Genomic DNA, 20842 nt, shown 5'->3' on the forward strand with positions numbered 1-20842 from the left:
GCAGGGGTGTATGGGCCAGGAAATTTGGACCAAAGCTCAGGACTATGTAATTTTGCTGCCTCCCATGGACACCCCCAGGTCACGCCCAGGGCTGTGGCAGGCGGGATCTGGAGGCAAGCTGACCAGCTCAAGCCAACCCATGGCTCCTCCACAGCAAGCTGGGCTGCTCTCAGCACGGCTGCTTGGACACCAAGATGAAACCAGTGCAGGTTTGCTGGGAGTGAGCACCAAGACTGGTAGTCCCATGTGTCGGTAGGAGGCAAACCACTGCCCAGCACCATTCACCCACTAACCAAGAGGCAGGAGCTGCTGCTCTGCATGCACATCGGCCCACGCAGGGCACACACAGTCACACGCAGAGGAGTGCTCACTCACACACACAGGCACACAAATCCTTGAGGCTCCTCGAAGCTAGCCAGAGACACACTCTTCTCTGCGGAGAGCCCAGGGTACTCTGGGGCAGGAGGACTCCTTCCCCGCACACCCCAACACCTGACCCTGTGGGGTGGCCCAGCCCCAGTGCCCCCTGCACAGACCAGGCTCATTCTGGGGGCCCAGCCAGCGATTGCAGGAGGCTTTGGGTAGGCTGGGAGGGTCGGCCCTTGCAAAGGGGCTGAGCTTCCAGGGCAGGCACGGCAGGAGTGACACAGCAGCGTGGAAACTGCCAGCCCCCAACACTTCAGAGCCTGGGGTAGCACTGCCAGAGGGGCCCCCACCCCTCAGACCCATCAATACCCCCTGGGATCTGGGGGAATGCGATGACTGAACAGCCGTGAGGATCTGGCTGTGGTGGCTAGCAGAGGGCTCCTGACAGCACAACCCTCCCCACCGCCTCACCCTGACAGCCACACACAGAGACATGAGGGAGGAGAAAAGAGGCAGAATGGAAAGAGAGAGGAGGAGAGGACAGACTTTGCAAACCAGAGTCGCATGCCTGGGTGCCACCAGGAATGGCTCGTCTGCTGCGAGGTGTCACCCACCACCCCTGCATCGCAGTGCAGGCTTGTTTCATGAAGGCCACCCTCCTGAAAACACTGCAGCCCCCAAGGTCCGCCTGCACCAGCAAGGTGATCTATGGTGGGTGCAGTGGTTGGAAACAGCTCCGGGGGACGAGAGGTAACAGCCCCACCTTGCCCTGATCTCTCAGCAGGGAGGAGACTTACCGGAAGGGGAGGCGAGGTTCCCCCTCCGCCTCCTAATCCCAATCCCCCCGCACATCACCAGATGGCTGGGAAAAGCTTGGCGATGCTTGGAGAGATGTGGGCTGGATGGAGAAGAAAGCAGGTGGAGGAAGGGTGGGGCAGCCGTGAGGGGCTCTGCTCTCAGGAGGGGACACAGATGGTCACAGGAGCATGAGACCTGCCAGAGCAGGACTGCCTGTGACGCAGTCCCCAAAGGGCTTGGAGGACTGGGAGGGGAGATCAGCGCTCTTAGTGCCCCAGCACCCAGACATGGGGGAGAGGACCAGGGAAGCTCAGGCCATGTAGGACCATTCTTGAAATCCTCCCTGGCTTTCTTCACAGCCCTGCCACTGCCAACGGTGTTGTGGCACACAGAGCACAGCACCTGGGGCAGTCCCTGCCAGCCCAGCCAGGGCACCAGACTCCTCGGGGTGCCCGTGATCTGTGTCCCTGGGCATCCCCACAGATCCATGGCTGAGCACATCTGTGGCATCCGTGCCAACTGACCTGGTCTCTTGCTCCACAGGGGCTGAAAATCTCTGCCCAGTGCAGGGCCTTGAGCACCCTTTGAACTTCATTTCTGAGTGACAACAGGATGGGGAAGGAGGTAGCACACTAGAAAACGATACCCTACAAGCAATGGGAAACCAGGTCACAGGTGCAGAGAGTTGGGGGGCCAAGGATGGGGTCCTGGAGGACCCGGTGACAGATGAAAGCTACTGGCCCTGGCATGAAATCTGGGAGCTCATCAAGGCTCAGAAGCCCAGAGGCTCAGAGGACGGCAGTGTCAATGTGCAGGGCTGTGCAGGGAGCATGTTGCTGTCACACAGGAGGAAGGTGGATGGTTCTGCTCATCCCAGCTCTGTCAGGCCTGGACCACCCTCCAGAGAAGAAGGTGACTGCCACCAAGTGCCCCTGAACACCCTCTCCTCCCCAGCACAGAGAAGGGCTGAAGGTCACCCTGCGCAGGGGTGGCAGTGGCAGCAGCTCTGCCAGATACAGCCCTGTGGTGCACCAGAGCTGGCAAGCCCTGCTCCCGAGAGCAGAAGGCATGTGAAGTCACTAGAGAGGGTTAGTCTATAACCTACGCGATCCTACAGCTGCTTCTAGAGTTACCATCAGATCTGCTAAATGTAGCACATGACCTCCCGGTGCACAGGGGCATTTTCAGTGCTAGACATGGGGTGTGGATGTCCCAGTGCTATGAAAGGCAGCTGCACTCTGGCTTCCTAGCACTGCTCTGAAAATGCTCCCAGAGTGCTTACCATATAGCCACTGCCTGCAGCCACAGAGCCATGCGGTTTATATGGTGTAGAGCTTCTGAAATAGTGTATAGAGTATACACATGCACACATATACAGTCAGTATGTGTATGTGCATGGATCACTGTACAAACGGACACACACAAAGCAAATGCCTTGAAATCTGATGTGTCTGATCCTCCCCTGGCATGGGACAGCAGCGTCCTGTCGGTACAGGGAGCTGTGGGAACTCTTTTTCCTTCCACCTGCACTGATTCGAGGTTGGATGCGTGGGTGACTGCCTGTCCAGGTGCGCGCATGGGGAAGACAGGCAGGGTGAGTGGGACAGGGGCTGGCACGTGTCCTGTGCTCATGGTCCAGTCCTGAGAGAGTAGACTGTTTTCCATAAGATCCCAGTGCTTACAGATTCCGGGGAAGGAAGGGGAGGGGACAGTGTGACATGTCAGCTGGCTGGGGATGGTCCCCTATGTGCTTTAAGGTCCACAGGGCCACGGCTGTGATCTCCACACACTCATGCCATGGGCTGATCCTGACTCGTCCCTCCTCAGAACCAAGCAGAGCAGGGAGAGAGGAGAGGACATCAACACACTGCAGAGCTGGCCACCACACAGGCACCCCTGCCTCGCCCCAGGGCAGGTGCTGCCACACAGCCTCAGGTGGGTGCCAGCAGCGGTGCTCTGCAGGGACACCCTCGTGCCCGAGCAGCCTGACACTTACGTCAATCTCACTGAGGATGACGTCAATGATGCTGCCAATCACTATGAGGAAGTCGAAGACGTTCCAGGGGTCCCCGAAGTAGCCCTGCCAGGGAAGAGCCAAAGAAGAGGAGTGAACATCCAAGGGTTAAGTCAAGGAGGAGACAGATGTGGGAGCCTAGAGGAAGGAGTGCCAGAAGGATCACCAGTGACCTCTGGCACCTCCGGGAGAGCCAGAAAAAGGGATGGTGGTTGGACCTTGTACACTCTGATCAATTGTTTAGTCCTGTCTTGCAATGGTGTGAACTGAGAAGGGTGGATCGAGGTGGCTAGAGCTATGACCCCACCAGTGACAGATGACCCTGAAGACGGGAGCAATGGCTGGCTGGATTGGGTTGGGTTTGGCTAGTAAGTGTAGCCCTGACGAACAGTAGTCCTTCCAGAGACTCACAGGTCCTGCGCATGGGGGTCCCCAAGGATCTCACAAGGAGAAGTTCTCTGGGGTTGCAGGCCTGGCTTGCAGGCCTGGAGAGATGCCAAATGCAGGGTAAATGGACCCCCCTGGCCTGGCCTGAGGCCCCCTCCTGTCCTCCGGACCATGTCCTCCTCTCACCTTGGCTTTAAAGGCCATGAGCTTGAGGACCATCTCCAGGGTGAAGAGGACGGTGAAGGCCACATTGAGGATGTCTGAGATGTGGTTCATTTCTGCAGACTGGTTGTAATGCTGAGGAGAAGGCAGCAGGAGCCATGTTAGCCCACGGCAGGCCCAGCCTCCGCTGTGAGCTGAGAGATGTGTGCTGGATGCAGACACCCCTCCCACAGACCTATGGCTCAGCAATGGTCAGCAAAAAGCAAATTTCCCCCCTGCAGACCCTTCTCTGGGGTCCCCACATCGAACCCATCCCACTTTGCCCCTGTCGCCAGGGGTGCTGAGCACACACCATGAGCTTTGCTGTGTAGAAAAGACCTCCTCCCCAGAAGCTCTCTGGGAGGTGGCAGGGCTGAGCTAGCCCATCCGCTGCCATGGACACCCCTCCACCACGCATGGTGGGCACTGTGCCCCTTACCTGCATGCCCAGGCAGATGGTGTTCAGTAGGATCAGGAAGAACATGAGGTACTCAAAGTAGGAGGAGGTGACCACATACCAGATCTGGTACTGGTAGGGGTTCTTGGGGATGTAGCGCCGCAGCGGGCGAGCCTTCAGCGCATACTGCACACACTGGCGCTGTGGAGAGGAGGGCAGGTGTGATCCCACAGAGGGGCACAGGGCAGTGCTGGGGCACAGGCACAGAGCCAGCGCCACCAGCAGCACTGCACATCCCCACAGACACAAGTTGGATCCCCCTTTCTCTCTCAGCCCAGCGACATGGGCCACGGACAGCGATGGTTCAAGTATCTGCTATGCTTTCTGCAAATACACCCCCAGAGCACCCACACAGGACCAAGTTTCCAAAGCCACCGCTTGCCTTCAAAGATTGCCATGCTGCCCTTGTACTGACCCCTCCAGTCCTGAGCCTGCTTCGTTATCACAGCACATTCCCAGGGTCTCTCAGGACTGGCCAAGAGCAGCCTGAAGACATCACATGAACCAGAGGTGAAGGGGGCACTGAGTTTTGGAAGCCTTGGAAGGTTTGCATTGTGCCAGGCATGGGTCCAGCTGACCTGGCCGCGGCAGCGAAGAGACCTGGGGCAGGTTCAACTCATCTGCGCCAGCAGTGCCACCACTAAGGGCTGATCCAAATCAGCCAGCCCCAGCAGTGCCAGAAGCAGGGCTGGTCCACCTTGCCCTGTCCCAGCAGTCCCATTACCTGGTTCTTGTCCAGCTCACAGTTCTTGTACTCGCTCTCCCCCTGCTCCTGGAAGGTGACAATGACAAAGCCCACAAAGATATTCATCATGAAGAAGGCAATGAGGATGATGTAGATGATGAAGAACATTGCAATCTCCACCCGGTAGTTGTAGATAGGGCCTGTATCCTCAGCATTAGTGTCAATGGCCATGTATAGCAGCCTACAGGAGGGAAAGCGAGGCAACAGAGATCCTAATTAGGTGGGAAAGACCATCCCTCCTCTTGAAGGTTACGGAGAGCTCTGAGGACATGCCAAGTCCAACAACGGTGGGATAGGGCTGCTGGGATGACCTTGTCAGCTCCACAGCCACTGCCAGGATGACTAGCCCTGCTCCTCAGCCTGGGCAGCTCTTCTTTCTTTACCACGGTAAAGGCCTGTGGCAGTGACCTGCTCCCAGCACAGACCCACCCTCAGCAGGCCCCACGTGCAGCCAAACTCACTCTGGCCAGCCCTCGAAGGTGGAGACAGTGAAAAGCGACATCATGGCTGAGAAGACGTTGTCAAAGTGGAAGTTGCTGTGCAACCAGACACGCTCCTGTAGCTGAATCTGCGTGGGGTCCCCATCCACGTAGTTGATGAAATAACCCCTGCAGCAGAAGGAATGCGGTGCTCACCGGGCAGGGCTCCCTTCAGCCCACCCGCTGCGGTGCTGGCCCAGGGCTCTTTGGTCCCTGGGAGGGGAGGATAGCCCTGTGCTTGTTTCTGATTTACCCCAGGGTGAGGGAGAACAGCATGAGACCCCAGCCCTACTTTTTGGATGCAACATCCCCATACAGGAACACAAGTGGCCCCCGCCACACACCCCCTTCCCATCCCTGGCCACTGCCCTGCTGGGGCTGAGCTCCAGGGAGCTCTTACCTGCACTCCTTCTCTGTCATCTTGGATGGATCTGTGCATCTATAGAACTTGCCCTGCATTTAACGGAGATCAGAAGACGCTATGATTTTGCTGTGACTTCAGAAGCCCTGGGGAGTTTCCCCTTTTTCCCAGCCCACAGTCAGTCGCCACTCTGCCTCCGTGCTGACTCTGGCCCCCGCCTCACACCACCACTGGCTTCCCCACTCCGCATGCCAACGCAACCCAGTTCGCGGGCTGTCTCGGGAGCCACGGCAGACCTTGGGGTCAGTCCCAGGCTGAGACAAGTAAACATTGCCTAGCAATGGGAACAAATCTTCCAGGGCCCTGAGCTGAGACCTATCTATCCAGTTCATCCTATCTGGGAGCCAACTATTTGGAAAATAGGGAAGAAAACAGTAACCATATAATTAACTAAAAGTTAAGGTATGCAGACAGGTCTGCTCAGTCTGCAGCGTGTCCTGAAAGCTCTCCCCATGTCGGCTGGGAATTTAAGCTCAATTATTAGAACAAAGCTGAGCTCAGCCAGGGCCAACTCTGCCTTGGAGCAGCCAAGGCCCAGAGAGCAAGGGTGGTGGTGTGAAAAAGGAAACACTTTGCATCCAAAGTGCAGAGGAAGTCAGCAGCACTTGCTGCCTTAGAAAGGGGAAACTGAGGCACAAAGTGGGGCGAGGCAGCTGGTCCCTTTATATGTGCTGTCTGGACCTGACCGTATCCTGGTGTTTCCTGCCCTCCTCCCACTGCAGGCTCTTCTGCCGGGAGGTCTGGTGCAGGCAGGTCTTCTTGCAGAGCACAGAGTATGGCCTGTGCTGACCTCAACACTGGGAGACACCATCCCCAAGGGCTATGACTAGAAGAGCCTGTCCAGGATGTGCCTGAGCAGAACGTCTCTCCTGCCCATCTGAGACACCTCTCACCTTGAAGAGCTGGACCCCGATGCAGGCAAACATGAACTGCAGCAATGTCGTGACGACCACAATGTTACCAATAGTCTTGATGGCCACGAACACACACTGGACCACGTGCTGCAGAGGTTGAGGACAGCGCACACGTGAGCATGCCTGGGGCAAGCCCCTGCTGCATGTCCCACACCCTCTCACTGCAGCGATGGATCCCAGGAAGAGCGGGAGCCTACCGAGAGCAGTGGGATGGGGCAGACCCCTTCCACGGATGGGGAATGGGAATTGGGTTCCTGGCCCCGCAAACCCCACTGGGCATGATGCCTGCCACATAGCCTCCCGTGAGGACTCCCATGGGCCGAGGACCTCCAGCCCCAGCCTCCCTCTTACCTTCAGCCCCTTTGCCCTGTTAATGGCTCGCAGAGGCCTCAGCACCCTCAGCACCCTCAGGATCTTCACCACTGAGATGGCACTGGACCTGAGGAGGAAGGCAGAGCTGAGATGGGGAGATTCCCCTGCCCAGGCCAGCCTGGCACAGCCCCCCCATGGAGCCATGGAGGCCAGGCTGGGACCAGGGGTGAGGGGCAAGGGATGGCAGAGACATGCTGATGTCACTCAGCCATCACCCCGCATAAGGCCAAGGGACACTGGCAGCTGGAGAAAGCAGCTCCAAACTGAATTCCTACCCAGATATTCACCTTCGGCACTCAAGGAGTTTGCCTCCCTGCCTCCCAGTTGTCCGTGCCCTGTGCCCCTAAGCATGACTTTATGGACACACAGGCTAATGCCCAGCCCTTGGGCTGGTTACTCCTTCGCCATCCAGCACAGAGAGCTGCAGCACCCCAGCTGCCCTGCCAGGGCCCACCCCGCGAAGCGTGGAGGTGCTTACTCGATTCCCATGGAGATGAGGGAGACGGCAACCACCAGCAAGTCGAGGATATTGAAAGAGTTCCTGCAGAAGGAGCCTTTGTGCAGGAAAGCACCGTAGGCTGTCATCTGGGGAGCAGGAGGAGTTAGGAGAGAGGCCAGGCAGGGCTCGGGGGCATGGTCCCTCCACAGCCCTGGGGCGGACAAGGCATGAGGGGCTTCTCACAGCTCCATGGCCTGGGGACCCTATCCTGCTCAGACCTCTACCTCTGCAGCCAGGCAGGAAGCTGACTTCAGCTGGAAATCCTCTGTACTGTACTGGCTGGAGACAAAACGCTTCCCAGTCATTCAGCAAATTAAAGAGGAGAAGAGTAAAGAGATTTGGAGTGGGAGCAACATGCAGCAGCTTATTGAATTACTGGTTTACTCCACGGATTTCCATTGCTTTCTCTTTCTCAAAGTTTTTCTTAAGGGCATGTCAGAATGAAAATGCTGGTGCCATGGCCCGTCTGTCCCTGTGTCACAGCACAGCTGACTCGGCTGCCTGACCTCACCAGAGGGGACACATGGCCTCTGGAGCAGGTCACACACCACCTAGACTGCATGAACTCTGGGGACGTGAGGCTCAGCAGCAGCTTCTCCTTGCTGGGACCTCAAGCTTGTGCCCAAAGAGCATGAATGCCCATGGCCAGAACAGTCTAGACCCATGAGCTGGGTCATGCGCATGGCCAGGACCATGGAGCAGAGGGACTCACCTTCAAGACAATTTCGACTGTGAAAACAGAGGTGAAACCAATGTCAAAGTATCCGAGAATCTGGGGACAGAAGCACCAGAACTGGATGAGATTTGGGTGACCTGGGAAATGCTCCAGTGTGTTCAGACACCCTGGCACTGTGGTTTTGCCCTGCACTCTGTGGACTGGGGAGCCCATCTAGCTCAATGGAGCCTGCTACACCCAGCGCCAACGAGACTCCTGAACTTCCCTCAGCTTTGCTGATTTTCCCCAGTGCGTGATCCCGCCTGCAGCCTGGGACCAAGCTCTCAGTTTCCAAGTGAGTGAGGCTTGACCTGATTCACCCGAAAGCATCTGATCCCCAAAAGCACCGTGTGCCCTGGGAAGCCATCTCGTGTCAGACCCTCAGTCCTTGCCAGACACTGCACGGGTACAGACCCGTTTGTGCCTCGTGTGGCTAGACCTGTGGCTACCACTGCTCCATGCCAGCAGCATCTCACAGTGCTGCACACACCAGTGGTCTAGTTTGCCACCTCACAGGATGTCCCTATCCCCAATAAGCCACCACAGCCTCAAACCAGGGTAATCTCACACACCCCGTCAGGTGGATCTCTTCACCTGGATGTAAACTGAGACATGGAGCGGTAAAAACTGGTCCCAGCTGTGCCCTGAATGGAAAACACACCCAGCCTCTCCTCCCAGAGTGTATTGCCCTCCCAGAGGCAGGGATGAAATCACAGCTACCAGCCCAGGCATGACATCTGGCAAGCAGGTCTCTGCTTCCTGGGGAGCTGGGGGATCCATGAGGTCTCCCCCACCCATCCCAACTCTCCACAGCTACACGGGCACCTGGTTGCGGAAGGACTCAGCCCGGATGGGATCCTCGGCTGCCAGCGAGATGCTGCTGAGCAGAATGAAGAGCAGGATGAAGTTGGTGAACCAGGTGGCATTGACAATTCTGTGGCACAGCATCCGAAACCTGCCAGGGACAGAAATGGCATGAGCTGCTGCGAGGGGCCAGAGCAACATCAGACAGGACCATGGTAGCCTGGAAGAGGGTTATGGCTAAACTTTGAGGACAGGAAGGCCGTAGGCATGAAGGGATGTCTGTGCCAGCCCTTCCACAGAGCATATTTTTCCCAGTGAGCTGGCTCCCTTCAGAGCTGACTGTTATGCACAAGTAGGACCTCACCGGGAAGGGTCGGTGCCAGAGGTACCTGGGCCAGGCCTGGCTCCGCAAGGCAGGGAGAAGGGTCAGTGCCTACTTGTTGGTTGGGCTGAAGATGAAGAAGGAGCTGGCTTCAGGCATGGGCACTGCCTTCTCTTTCAGCTGTAGCTCTGCGAGGGGACGTGGCCGAGGACTCAGGGGGATTTCAGGCTCATCTTCCTCATCGTCACCTGCAGGGTGGCCATGAGGAGGGAAAAGGAAAGAATGACCCAGAGAGGGAGAAGGAATGTGACCTTACGGACAATCCTCTGGTCCTGATTTGGCATCTGTGCCAGAAGGACCTCAGTACCCCGAGGCTGGCCACCACATCCTTTGCTCCTCACACAGCCTGGGTTCTAGCATCATCCCTCTGCAGTGCCTCCCCAGCTTTTCTGCTGCCCTGCCAGGGACAAGTCTTACCTGGGAAGTCTGCAGAAGGATAGGGGTCTTTGATCTCATTGACATTGGATTCAAATTCGTCCACTTTTAACTGAAACAAGGGAGAGACAGAGAGGAGGACATGCAGCTGCGTGTGCCAGTATTGCTGCCAAATGTTGCATGTTGGCCAGACCCTATCATCTTGGAAGCCATGTAGGACAAGCAGTGTCTCTGCATTTAGCCCATACAGCACTGAGCTCATGGAGTCCTGGCCCAGAATGGAGCAGGGTGAGGAGAAACACCTCAGGGGTGCTGCAACCTGAGCAATACCAAGAGGATGGGACAGGGGAATGTGTGCTGGGCAAGAACCTGGGGCCATGCATCTATAGCAGGGGCAGAATAAGACATGGGGTGACTCCTGGGTGAGTTCCCATGGGGCATCTCTTGAAACTGGATAGGGAAGTAGCTGCTGGCCAGATGCTTATAAAAGGCAGCTCGGCACACAGTCAGCACAGTTGAATAGAGGGTTTTGAATACAAGGGGTGCTGGTGTGGACATAAAGGAAGTCTGGGATGCTGCTGAGAGGTGGCGTGCACCAGCCCATCTCAACCACTGACAACTGGCTGTGGCCAAGGAAACGAATCAGAGGAAAAGGATCCCCAGCAATGGACCTGTTTCACCAGGCAACATGTGCTGCCTGGGCCCAGAGAGCCCCCATCACCAGAGGCTGCTAAGGCGAAGAGCGATTCTGGCCCAGAAGAGTCCAGAGCCAGGCTGGCTCCAAGCCTTTGTCAGTCCTGGCTGGTGGCAGGAGGAGCCTGGTCTCTCACCAGGAGCTCCCCGAGGCCCAGCCCACCAGCACTGACCTTGGCTGTTGTGGGAATCCCTTCTCCCTTCGCTTTCTGCTCAAGCTTCTTTGCCAGCATCTGCTTCTCATCTTCAGACTTCTCTGGGTAACCCCTGAGTGGAAAGGAGGGGAGAGCAGGAACTCAACTCTGGGCAGGGGTGATGCTGTTCTGTCCCCTCACACCAAAGCACCTGATTTGGGAGCTCCCACTGCCAGGGACTGCAGCACTCACCTGGACATCTTCCGCCGCTTGCGTTCCTCTGCTTTGGCCTTCTGGGCTAAGGTCAGGCTCTCAGCCTCGGCCAGGTTATCAACCGCGATGGCCAGGAAGACATTGAGGAGGATATCTGGAGGGACAGCTCTAAGGACATTAACTTGGTTCGCGTTTGGAGGATGTGGCCAGAGCTGTCCATGGTCTCCAGGGTGCCCTGAGAAACCTTCCTGGAGTTGAGTCCTTGAGACAACCCTGGCTTGTGATGCCTAACCCTGCACCCATGCTTGTGAGTACCGAGCTCTGGGCTGGCTGCCCTCTCTCTGCCTTAGCTCAGTCTGTCCAGCTCAGTCCTGATACTGCATTGACTGATGGCTGAATCCACGCCTGCCGGTCATCCAAACCTGCCCCGTGCCGTGCTTTCCTCCAGACTCCAGACCTCAGCCACCACCAATGCAAGCCCTGAAGCCTGTGGTTTGTCCCGCTGCTGTTCAGAACTGAAAAGCTTAAGGTAAGCACTGAAAAGCTTAAGGAAGCCCTCCCTTCCCCCCCCCCCCCCCCCCCAGTCCTGTATAGCTGATGCTATGGGGCTGGGTACAGGGAGCCTGGGCCTGGCTTCTCAGGCAGAGGATACAGTTCCCACAAACGAAGAGGATGATGAAGTAGATGCAGACCAGCATGCCAGGAAAGGATGGGCCCCCATAGGCCATGATCCCATCGTACATGATTGAATTCCAGTCCTCTCCGGTCAGGATCTGGGAGCAGAGCAGAAATAGGGACTCAAGAGCAGAGCGTGGCAGAACCCCACAGCTCGATCCTGCCCTCCCGGCTCCAGCCCCAAACCCTCACAGCCCCTAAAGCCCCATGGCCAAACCCCACCTCCCTGCTCCAGCCCTGAACCTGCACTACTGCTCGTGACCCCAATTGCATGTCCGTGCTCCTCCCTCAAAGCCACATCACCTCCCACGAACCCACATCTCTCTGAACCCCAGCTCTTGCCAGGAGACCCACGGCCCAGGCGAGACTCCTCCAGCGCCCTGCTGCACCTCCCACAGCCCCATACCTGGAAGACACTGATGAGGGCCTGGGGGAAGTTGTCGAATGTGCTGCGCCGCACTTCCATGTCCTCGAAGTCAAACTTGCCCCCAAAGAGCTGCATGCCCAGCAGTGCAAAGACAATGATGAAGAGGAAGAGGAGGAGGAGCAGAGAGGCAATGGAGCGGACCGAGTTGAGCAGGGAGGCCACCAGGTTGCTCAGCGATGTCCAGTACCTGGGGAGAGGAGAGACAGGAGTGTGTGGGAGGTGAAGGAGTGGGGAAGGCTGTGGGCAGGACCAGGTAGGTAGGCGCAGGGAACAGAATGGTTGGCCCAGGGGGATGTGTTGGCAGCCCAGCAAGGGGGGCTCTGAACCAGCACCACTCACAGGCTGGGCACTGGGACTGCTCCAGCCAGGCCCCAGGAGATGGAAATGAAGCTCCAGGCGTGGTGTGACAGGCAAGACTGCTGCCTGCACAGGGCACCAGCAGGCAGGATGGGGAAGGGGGATGAGCACACAGCAGGTTGGTGCCAGAAAGAGAAGTCAGGAGTCCTGGCCCACAGCACCCCCATTTACAAAGCCCCAGAACCCAGAGAGAGAGAGGAACCCCAGGAGACTTCCAGCAAACCCTGCTCTGTCCTCCTTGCCACTCCCAGACCATGTCCTGGAGACAGAAATCCCCAGCTTGGCCTTGTTCCTCCATCCAGGAGCTACCAGCTCTGCTTATGCTGCAGCCCTCCCCAGGGACAACACCAGTGATGCCTGGGGACTGTGAGCCCCCAGCACCCACAGAGCTCCCTCCCCAACCTGGTGATCTTGAAGATGCGGAGGAGACGGATGCAACGCAGCACAGAGATGCCCAGGGGTGACAAGGTGCCAAGCTCCACCAGGATGGTCTCCAAGATCCCCGCGCACACCACGAAGCAGTCGAAGCGGTTGAAGAGCGACATGAAGTACTGGCGCAGGCCCAGCGCGTACATCTTCAGCAGCATCTCAGCCACAAAGAGGGCTAGCAGCACCCGGTTGGCATTGTCTGGGGCAGGAGATCCAGCCCATCAGAGCATGGACCTCTTCATCTCAGCATGGCACAGCAGGAAGGGAAGAAGGGCAGTGCTGCTCACCTCCCTTCTCTGCCCGCCACCGAGCCCCGAGCTGCAGCTGCAGCAAATGCTGTTTTTCAGGGAGCACACAGGAGAGGAAGATGAGGAGAAGGGTGACGTGCAACACTGCACCTGCATGTGTCAGTGCGGCTGTACACTGCATGTGAGTCCATGCAGTGCATGCATGTGTACCGGGCTGTGTGTGTGTGCGTACCTGTGGCTGAGCTGTGCACATGTGCGCATAGCTGTACTCCGTGTGTCCGTGGGTGTTTGCCTGTGTAGGGGTGCAGATAGTGTGACTGCATGCATAAATGTGTGTGGCTGTACTGCATGAATGCATGCAGCATGTGTTTGTGTGTGCTATGCATGTACAGGTGTAAATGTATGCACTCTATGAGTGTTCACCATGTGAACCCATATCCCTAAGAATATATACACTGTGAATGTATGGACTATGCATGTTCAATGTGCAGCTGTGTGACAGCACAGTGGGGATGGTGTACACACACTTGTGTGCATGAGCAAGTCTGCATGTGTCTAACAGCTCCTGTGCCGTGCCAGGGTGGCTGTGCATGCACAGTAAGAGTTCACGCATGCCTCCAGGGCAGCAGGGTGTCCTGGGCCCTCCCTCTCCCTCAGTCTCTTTGCTCACCTTGCACGAGTGTCAGCCATTCTGGCTGGAAGTGGTGCTCAGAGGCAATGGAGAGGGTGTTCAGTGCCACCAGCAGGATGACAAGCCAGTAGAAGAACTTGGACTTCACCACATCCCTGCACTTCCTACGAAACATTCGGTTCCAACGCCTCCACTGACGGCTGGAGAGACAAAGGTTCAGCAGGGCCGGCCACCGGGTCCTGCCCAGCCCAGGGCTGTGCCTGCAGGCTGCAGAGCAAAGCCACCCCTGCTCCCTTCTCCAGGGGCCTTCCCTGAAAAGAGCTGAGGAACACAACCCTGCCCCGGCACTCGGTGCATTCACTCAGGCATTGCACTTCATTCACACAAACACCTCCTGGCTCCTTTTTGGCCTACAGTCACCTCTGGCTGGCTGCTACACGCCCAGCTCCTAAATCACAAGACATGCTGCATGGGCCATAAGAGGATGCTCGGAGCCTGGTCCCAAAGTGAAGAGGTTGTTCACCTTGAAGTGGCTTTTTGCCAGTACCAGAGCAAAATTCCCTGTTTGCTTTCCGCAATGTTTGCATCTCCTCCTGAGCACACAGCCCCTGGCTCTCCCTTGGAAAGTGGTGGCTGACAAGAAAGCCTGGCCCAGCCAGGACAGCAAGCGAGAGACTGTGCAAGCCCACATGCAGAGCAGCAGACAGTTCAACCAGTGCATACTTACAAGTAGAGAATCCACTTGTTCATGCCCTCAATTTCATACAAGCTCTCAGTCTCTGACCCTCCTTCATCCGATGGCATCATACCTACGGAGGGAATGACATCCCAGGCTCTCCTTGGAGCCCTTGGGAAGAACATGTGGGAGGGAACCTCTCCCAGGAGCACATCAGGAAGAGCTTCCCCATCAGAAGTGAAATCAAGACACGCCATCCCAGGGAGACAGCAGTGAGAGTTTGGGCAGAAGGTTTTGAGCGTCAGGTGCAAACCAAGTAGGAGGCACCAGAAACACCCGCGCTGCAGCAACAGCAGCAGCAACCCAGAGAGGCAGCCTGAACAGAGCAGCGTGTACGTGGGTTCCCCCAGCGCAAGACACTCACAGCACAGAGAAAATGGGGGTCAGCTGTGATCTGAGCAAATGCTGAACAACAGGAGGTTTGTAAGAGCACTGGCCACAGGTGAGGAAGAGGCGTTTTGTCTTTCCCACTATTTTCCAAGGCTCTTTGCACACATGTATCGGCTCAGCTTGAGGCATCAAAGGTTATTTCACCGGGCAGGGTGGCATAGCAGATCCAGCGGCTCAGCGGCAGAGCCCCCCAGGCCTTGCTGAGCCTTTGGCCAGATGCCTGTATATTCACCTCCTTCCCTGAGCCACTTCTAATCCCTCAAAATTGTCAAGCAATGGCAAGAAATTCATGCACCTGTTAGTGTGCAAGCTGGTAACCCTGCACTCTGCCCCTGCCCACAAAAGTGCACATGTTCCTCATGGATTCTCATGGTCATTTCAAATGCATTTTGCCAAATAAGACCTAGGCCTTGTTAGTAGTCTGCAAATATTAAATACAGTGGTTGAAGTGGAGATTTAGCATGAGGGCCAAGTTATTGCTAGTTTGGGTCAGATTCAATAAAATGATTCAGGAAAGAAAAAAAAAAAGAGGAAGGAAACTGTTCTGCAGAAGTCAAAGCATTTTGTTTCATAGGTGTTCAAGCAAAACCAGTCTTTGTGACTTCTCTAAAGGTCTCCACCCTGCCTCTCTAGGATGCTCAGTGTTAGGAACCCAACCGTCATGCTAAGGGTCTTTGACCAAGCAGAGTTGGTACCTTCTCCCCTGGCCCGGTCACTGTCCATGACCTCCGCATGCGTGATCCAGTCCATGTAGCCCTTCAGATCCTCCTCCAGCTGCTGCTTCTCCCGCAGCTTCTGAAACGTGCCCCGCGACTTGGCCTTCTCACGCTCTTTGGTGAACTCACTGGGACAAGGCAAGCAGCAGAGTGAGACTCAGGAGGAAGACAGTGTGGAGATCAGGTACCACAGCCCTGTGCCAGGCCAGTCCTTGTCGAAAGATAAAAGCCTGAAATACCCTACCACCTCGTGCTACCACTAGATTGCTCTGGCAACTTTCCTCTTTCTTGTCTCTGTTCCATGATGCAAGATCATGGGGGATCATCACCTGATGCCCGAAGGCAGGCAGGGTTTCTTCCCCACCACTGGCTGCTCTTTGGGAGCTCCTTGCTGCAGGATGCTGTGGTTGGACAGGCCAACTAACACTGGAAGTTAGAGGCTGTGGCAGTTCTCTAGCCCTGCTAAGGATTAGAGCAAGTGGGGTCTCACAGCTCTCCCTGTGGCGAAGGCGAGCTCATCACATGGCAAGGAAACAGGACACTCTTTTCATGGTAACATGGAAAAGACAGGTCTGCCAGTGCAGGGCATCCCATGCTTCTCATTCTTTTTTCATTAATTTCTTTTCTCTCCTGGTATCTAGCAGGACTGTGGATCTGCTGCCCAGCCAATCTGGTGTTGCCATGTGTTAGTAGTATGTCTCAGACATTATAACAATAATTAGACATACTAAGCCTCAGGACTTGTCAGGCCTTGTCTGGATTTTCCTGATCTCAAGCAGATTTTAGCTATATTTGCAAAAATATTTCAGGAACTTTTGCTGTGCCTGCAACTTACTCTAGGATCAGATGACTATCGTCCAGCTCGTCCTGTCGTTACAGCCAACTTCAGGCAAGGGACAGGTGCCTGTGGTCTGTCTTGTGGTTTTGAGCTTGTTTTAGTTATATTAATACCCAATTTGTTTTAACCTTGTGCAGCTGTATGGTTCTTGCCATAGAAGAGGGCTAACAAATCCAAGTAATTAGGGTATAACTAACCCTGTGAACTAGTAGAGACGATGAGTCTGAGCCACTTGCACACACAGGTTTGAAACATATAAAAAAGACCCTGAGCCTATACAGAAGTGAGAAGAAAAGCCCCCCTCACTCCCCAGGACAACACACACTTCCCAGCAACAAAATGGGGATTCTGGCACCTCACCACAGCAGTGCACAGTGGGCTGAGCGTTGTGCCAGAGATATTTTGTGCATAGCAGCTTTAACTGTACTAGTATGGGAATTAGCACTAATTGAGTCACTTGGCATAGAAGTGTTACGATCATTGTAACCAGACTGATGATAGCTCATTGTTGTATTTGGATGAGACTGTTGAAGCATTAATTAGATTAACAATAATTCTCTTGGATCCCTTGCACTCATATAAAAAGTGTTTTCCTTAGGTTGGCCATAAGGACATCGTGTGTGCTCACAAGAGGATGGCAGCGCTGTGGGTACCAGTGAGCATGAGTGTCCCGACCCACAGCCACGGGGTGAGGACTGCTGCTTTGAGCTCCCTGCTCTGCTTCCTTTGCTGTGAGTGCTGGCAGACTACGTTACAAACACCTAATAATGTGCTTCATGGCTGTGTTTGCTGACAGCTGCTTGTGCCACAGGGAAAAGATTTCTGCGTTAGGTGTTGAGCTAAAACCTCAGACAGCCATGGACACTAACACAAACAGTAACTCAAGGCTCAGGGTTTCTAAGCATGCAAAAAAAGGGGAGAGGAATAGGAGAGGAAAAGGCACTGAAACTTTTCCAGGCTTTCTTCTCGTAGAGTTAAAACTGGCCAATGTCCACACTCTGATCACGCTGACTGATCTGCTGGCAAAGAGAAAGGACAGGGGGGCACTTACCCACTGAGCACCCCCAGCACCAGGTTGAGAACGAAGAAAGAGCCAAGCAAGATAAGGCTGACAAAGTAGATCCAGGGCCATTCGTTCCCGATGGCATCATTTACCTGGCAAGGAGAGAGGCAGATGAAGCATCCTGAACACGCTGTCTGCTGTCCGTCTCCCCTTAGGGCCCCCTCAACAGCCTCTGGGATCTTTGCCCCTCTAAAGTGAGTGCTTGGGATGGTAGCAGATAAACCTGACTCTGAGCCCTGCCTCTGTATGAGTCTGAATCTGATTTTAGTGGAGGTAAAGCCAGACCCAAGCATTTTGGGAGCACATCACCCCCATGCCTAAGCCTCAGCAAGACAGCCTCCCAAGGACTGCAAAACATGGAGTTTTGCTGAAGCATCCAGCAGCCAGCCGGCGCTGTGCTTGGCCTGTGCCCCTTCACAAAGGTGGGAGCTGGAGCAGCCTCCTGTCTAACTGGAGAGCAAGGACAGCTTGGGCAGTGCCTGCAGAGATGCAAAAGACATGCCTGGCACACTATGGGATGTGCATCACAGTGTGAAGCGTGGTGGAGGCAGGATGTCTTTCACTGGTGGAGAGACCTAGCCCTGCTATGGGGTCCTGTGTCCTGGAGGGACCTCCCCGCGCTGAGGCAGGACCAGCAGTGACCTCTGCCGTGCTGGGCACCAAGCCCAAGGTGCTGGAGCCTACCCAGTAGAGGACTTCGGTCCAGCCCTCCATGGTGATGCACTGATAGACAGTAAGCATGGCAAAGCCAAAGTTATCGAAGTGAGTGATGCCGTCGTTGGGCCCCGGCCAGCCGCTTCGGCACTCAGTGCCATTGATGGTGCAGTGTCGCCCGTGGCCAGAGCTGGTGCATGGGGCTGGCTTCTCTGATGCCACCGTGGCAATCACATCTGAGGGGAGAAGCCGTGGTGTGAGCAGCAGGTCAGGCCAAGTAGAGCAGGGCCCATCACCTCCCAGCCTCCTGCAGAAGCTTTCCAAAAGGGGCCCCTTTCACCACCTCCTCACACCCCATACCATCACCAAGCTGCAGGCTGTACCAAACATCCTTTGGTCCTGCCACACTCCCAGGCCTGATGCTGGCAAGACCAGACTTTCTGCTATCCACAGAACCTCTGTGGTCCCCACAGCAGCCACACAGAGACATCTCTGCCACATCACCCCCCTGCCGCAGCCCCACCTGTCCCGAGGTAGTAGCAGGTCTTGTGCATCTTGCCCTTGAAGAGCTCTTGCCCGACAATAGCATAGATGATGATCATGAAGAGGACCAGCAGGGCGATGTGGAGCAGGGGCACCATGGCCTTGATGATGGAGTTCAGGACAACCTGAAGGCCTGCACCAAGGAGAAGGGAGAGGAGGTCAGCCACTTCCTAAACAGCTTTGGGTGCACCTTGCATTCCTGTCAGCCCCTCTGACAAGTAGCCTCTGAAATGCCCCGTGCCAAGGGAAGAGGGGCACAGGTGGGCTGGGACTGAAATCTCTGAAGCAAGACATCCTTTCTCTACCCACCATGCGAGCATGCAGAAGGCCCCAGCAGAGCCAGGCACCAGGCAGTGCTAGAGGCTGTTTCGTGCCCCTCTATTTGTTCTGTTGCTCTCATCCTGGCTGTATTCACGTGAGTTATGGGAGAATGAGATCCCTGCCCTAAGAAACTAAAGTGAGGTCCTGGCCCCTTTCACACTGGCCACTCAAGGTGCTGACACTGAGCCATGGAGGGAGCTACATGTGAGCCAACCTGCAGATCCCCAGGGCTGACAACTGCAAGCTGTAGGGATGAGCAAGAACCTGTGGCTCCTCCACACCCATCTTGTGGCTGGGCTTGACCCAGCAGCAACAAGAAACCTGCCCCATGGCCCCCCACCCCGGCCAGGCACAGGGGTTCATTCCACCCGCCAGCCCTGCACGCTGGCAGGGCGCCCAGCACCCACTCGGCACTCCGGACACCAGGCGCAGGGGTCTCAGCACACGAAATGCTCGCAGGGCCTTCACGTCGAAGCCGCCTTTTCCCCCTGAAGTCCCTCCCTGCTTCGCATTGACCTGTTCCAGGGTCATGGTGATAAGCCTGAAAGAGCCAGGGGACAGAGCAGGGAAGAAAGGGGGAGAAGCGGAGGGAAGGACAGGGAGAAAGAGAAGGGCATGAGGACAGAGACCAAGAAATCTGTGCTAAGGAGTCAGTGCTCTGCAGGCAGGAAAGCAAGGGACAGGACCCAGGGAACAGCTCTTGGCTAAGTCCAACTCCTGGGCACACTCGTGGCTCAGCAGCCGGGGGCCCTCCCACCCCCCTAGTGCCCAGCAGACCCTCTCCCTGTGTGCCAAACCCCTGAGGACTCCATGCCACTCCCATTCTCCAGGGCAAGGAGACCTGAGAGGTGTTAAGGAGTCAGACAGGAAGAAACAGGAGTTATGGAGGATCCCAGGGGATGTCAGGGCATGAAACAGGCACCCATGGGAGAAGGCCATGAACTGAGTCTATGAGTTGCCCCCAAACCCACTGCAGTCACTAGAAAAACAGATGTAGCTGATGGGCTATGGACCAGGCCTTGGCACAAGCTGAGCACCAGCAGCTTTCCCTCCTTGCATTACCCTAGGGACACGATGGAGAAGTCGAGAACGTTCCAGCCGTTTCGGAGATAGGCATCCGTATGGAAAAGAAACCCGTAGGCAATTATCTTGAGCATCGCCTCAATGGCAAAGAAGATCAGGAAGGCGTATTCAATCTTCTCCTGGGGATTGGAAAGGCAAGCAGGAGAGGATGCTCCATTAGAGCAGACTGTCACCTCCCTTGGCATCACCACCATGCACGGCTGCCCCCCACGTGTCTCTGGATCAGCCCCTGCTGCCAACCCACCTGTGATCTCCCGCGCACACCAGGCAGCACTGTGGCTACGCTGGGCAGGAAGGGGTGGCGTGCTGAGCCACCACATGCCACTCTCTGGCCTTCAGCACGATCCCCTGCAGCCCTTCAATGGCACGCTGCCAGGACCATGTCCTGGGTACCTGTTCTTACAAACTACACCAGCAAAGCCACCACTTCCCAAGCCAGCACCCAAAGGCACCTGGCCCATGGTCCTGCACATCTCTGGTTCCCCTCCCTACTGCCTCGCCCTCCCTTTCTCCCATAGCCTTCCTCCTGCAGGCAGCACAGATGCCTTCTCATCCTTTCCAGCTGAGGGCTTGCTGGGTCTGTCCTGGAGACACCACACAGTCACCATGGGACAAGCCAGCTGCATTGTGGCTTCCCTGGTGCCCTGGGCTCCCAGGGAAGTGAGGCCTTCGGCTCGAGACCTCCTGCCTAATGCCAGATGTCTGCCTGGCAGAGTGAGCTGCTAGAAACTGGCCTGGGGGGTCTGCTGGGCAGAGGTGTTG

The 20842-nt window shown here is 56.1% G+C and overlaps 1 protein-coding gene across 1 annotated transcript in view; it reads right to left on the bottom strand.

The window, feature by feature from the left end:
* Positions 1-20842, bottom strand: part of CACNA1S (calcium voltage-gated channel subunit alpha1 S) — a gene marked incomplete at its 5' end in the record, with an annotated part of 49062 nt that overhangs the window by 13575 nt on the left and 14645 nt on the right. Inside the window, 26 exons of the mRNA XM_082330004.1 lie at positions 3161-3244; positions 3752-3862; positions 4206-4364; positions 4948-5149; positions 5430-5576; positions 5848-5900; positions 6762-6869; positions 7134-7221; positions 7633-7739; positions 8366-8425; positions 9194-9323; positions 9610-9742; positions 9972-10041; positions 10796-10889; positions 11009-11123; positions 11622-11742; positions 12051-12258; positions 12831-13056; positions 13776-13936; positions 14464-14545; positions 15558-15706; positions 17468-17571; positions 18164-18369; positions 18657-18809; positions 19405-19538; positions 20060-20199. Coding sequence (XP_082186130.1) covers positions 3161-3244; positions 3752-3862; positions 4206-4364; positions 4948-5149; positions 5430-5576; positions 5848-5900; positions 6762-6869; positions 7134-7221; positions 7633-7739; positions 8366-8425; positions 9194-9323; positions 9610-9742; positions 9972-10041; positions 10796-10889; positions 11009-11123; positions 11622-11742; positions 12051-12258; positions 12831-13056; positions 13776-13936; positions 14464-14545; positions 15558-15706; positions 17468-17571; positions 18164-18369; positions 18657-18809; positions 19405-19538; positions 20060-20199 — 3345 coding nt within the window. The remainder of the gene's footprint in view (positions 1-3160; positions 3245-3751; positions 3863-4205; positions 4365-4947; positions 5150-5429; positions 5577-5847; positions 5901-6761; positions 6870-7133; positions 7222-7632; positions 7740-8365; positions 8426-9193; positions 9324-9609; positions 9743-9971; positions 10042-10795; positions 10890-11008; positions 11124-11621; positions 11743-12050; positions 12259-12830; positions 13057-13775; positions 13937-14463; positions 14546-15557; positions 15707-17467; positions 17572-18163; positions 18370-18656; positions 18810-19404; positions 19539-20059; positions 20200-20842) is intronic.

Source organism: Platalea leucorodia (assembly GCF_965183815.1).
Source record: "Platalea leucorodia genome assembly, chromosome: 19".
Taxonomy (NCBI): Eukaryota; Metazoa; Chordata; class Aves; order Pelecaniformes; family Threskiornithidae; genus Platalea; species Platalea leucorodia.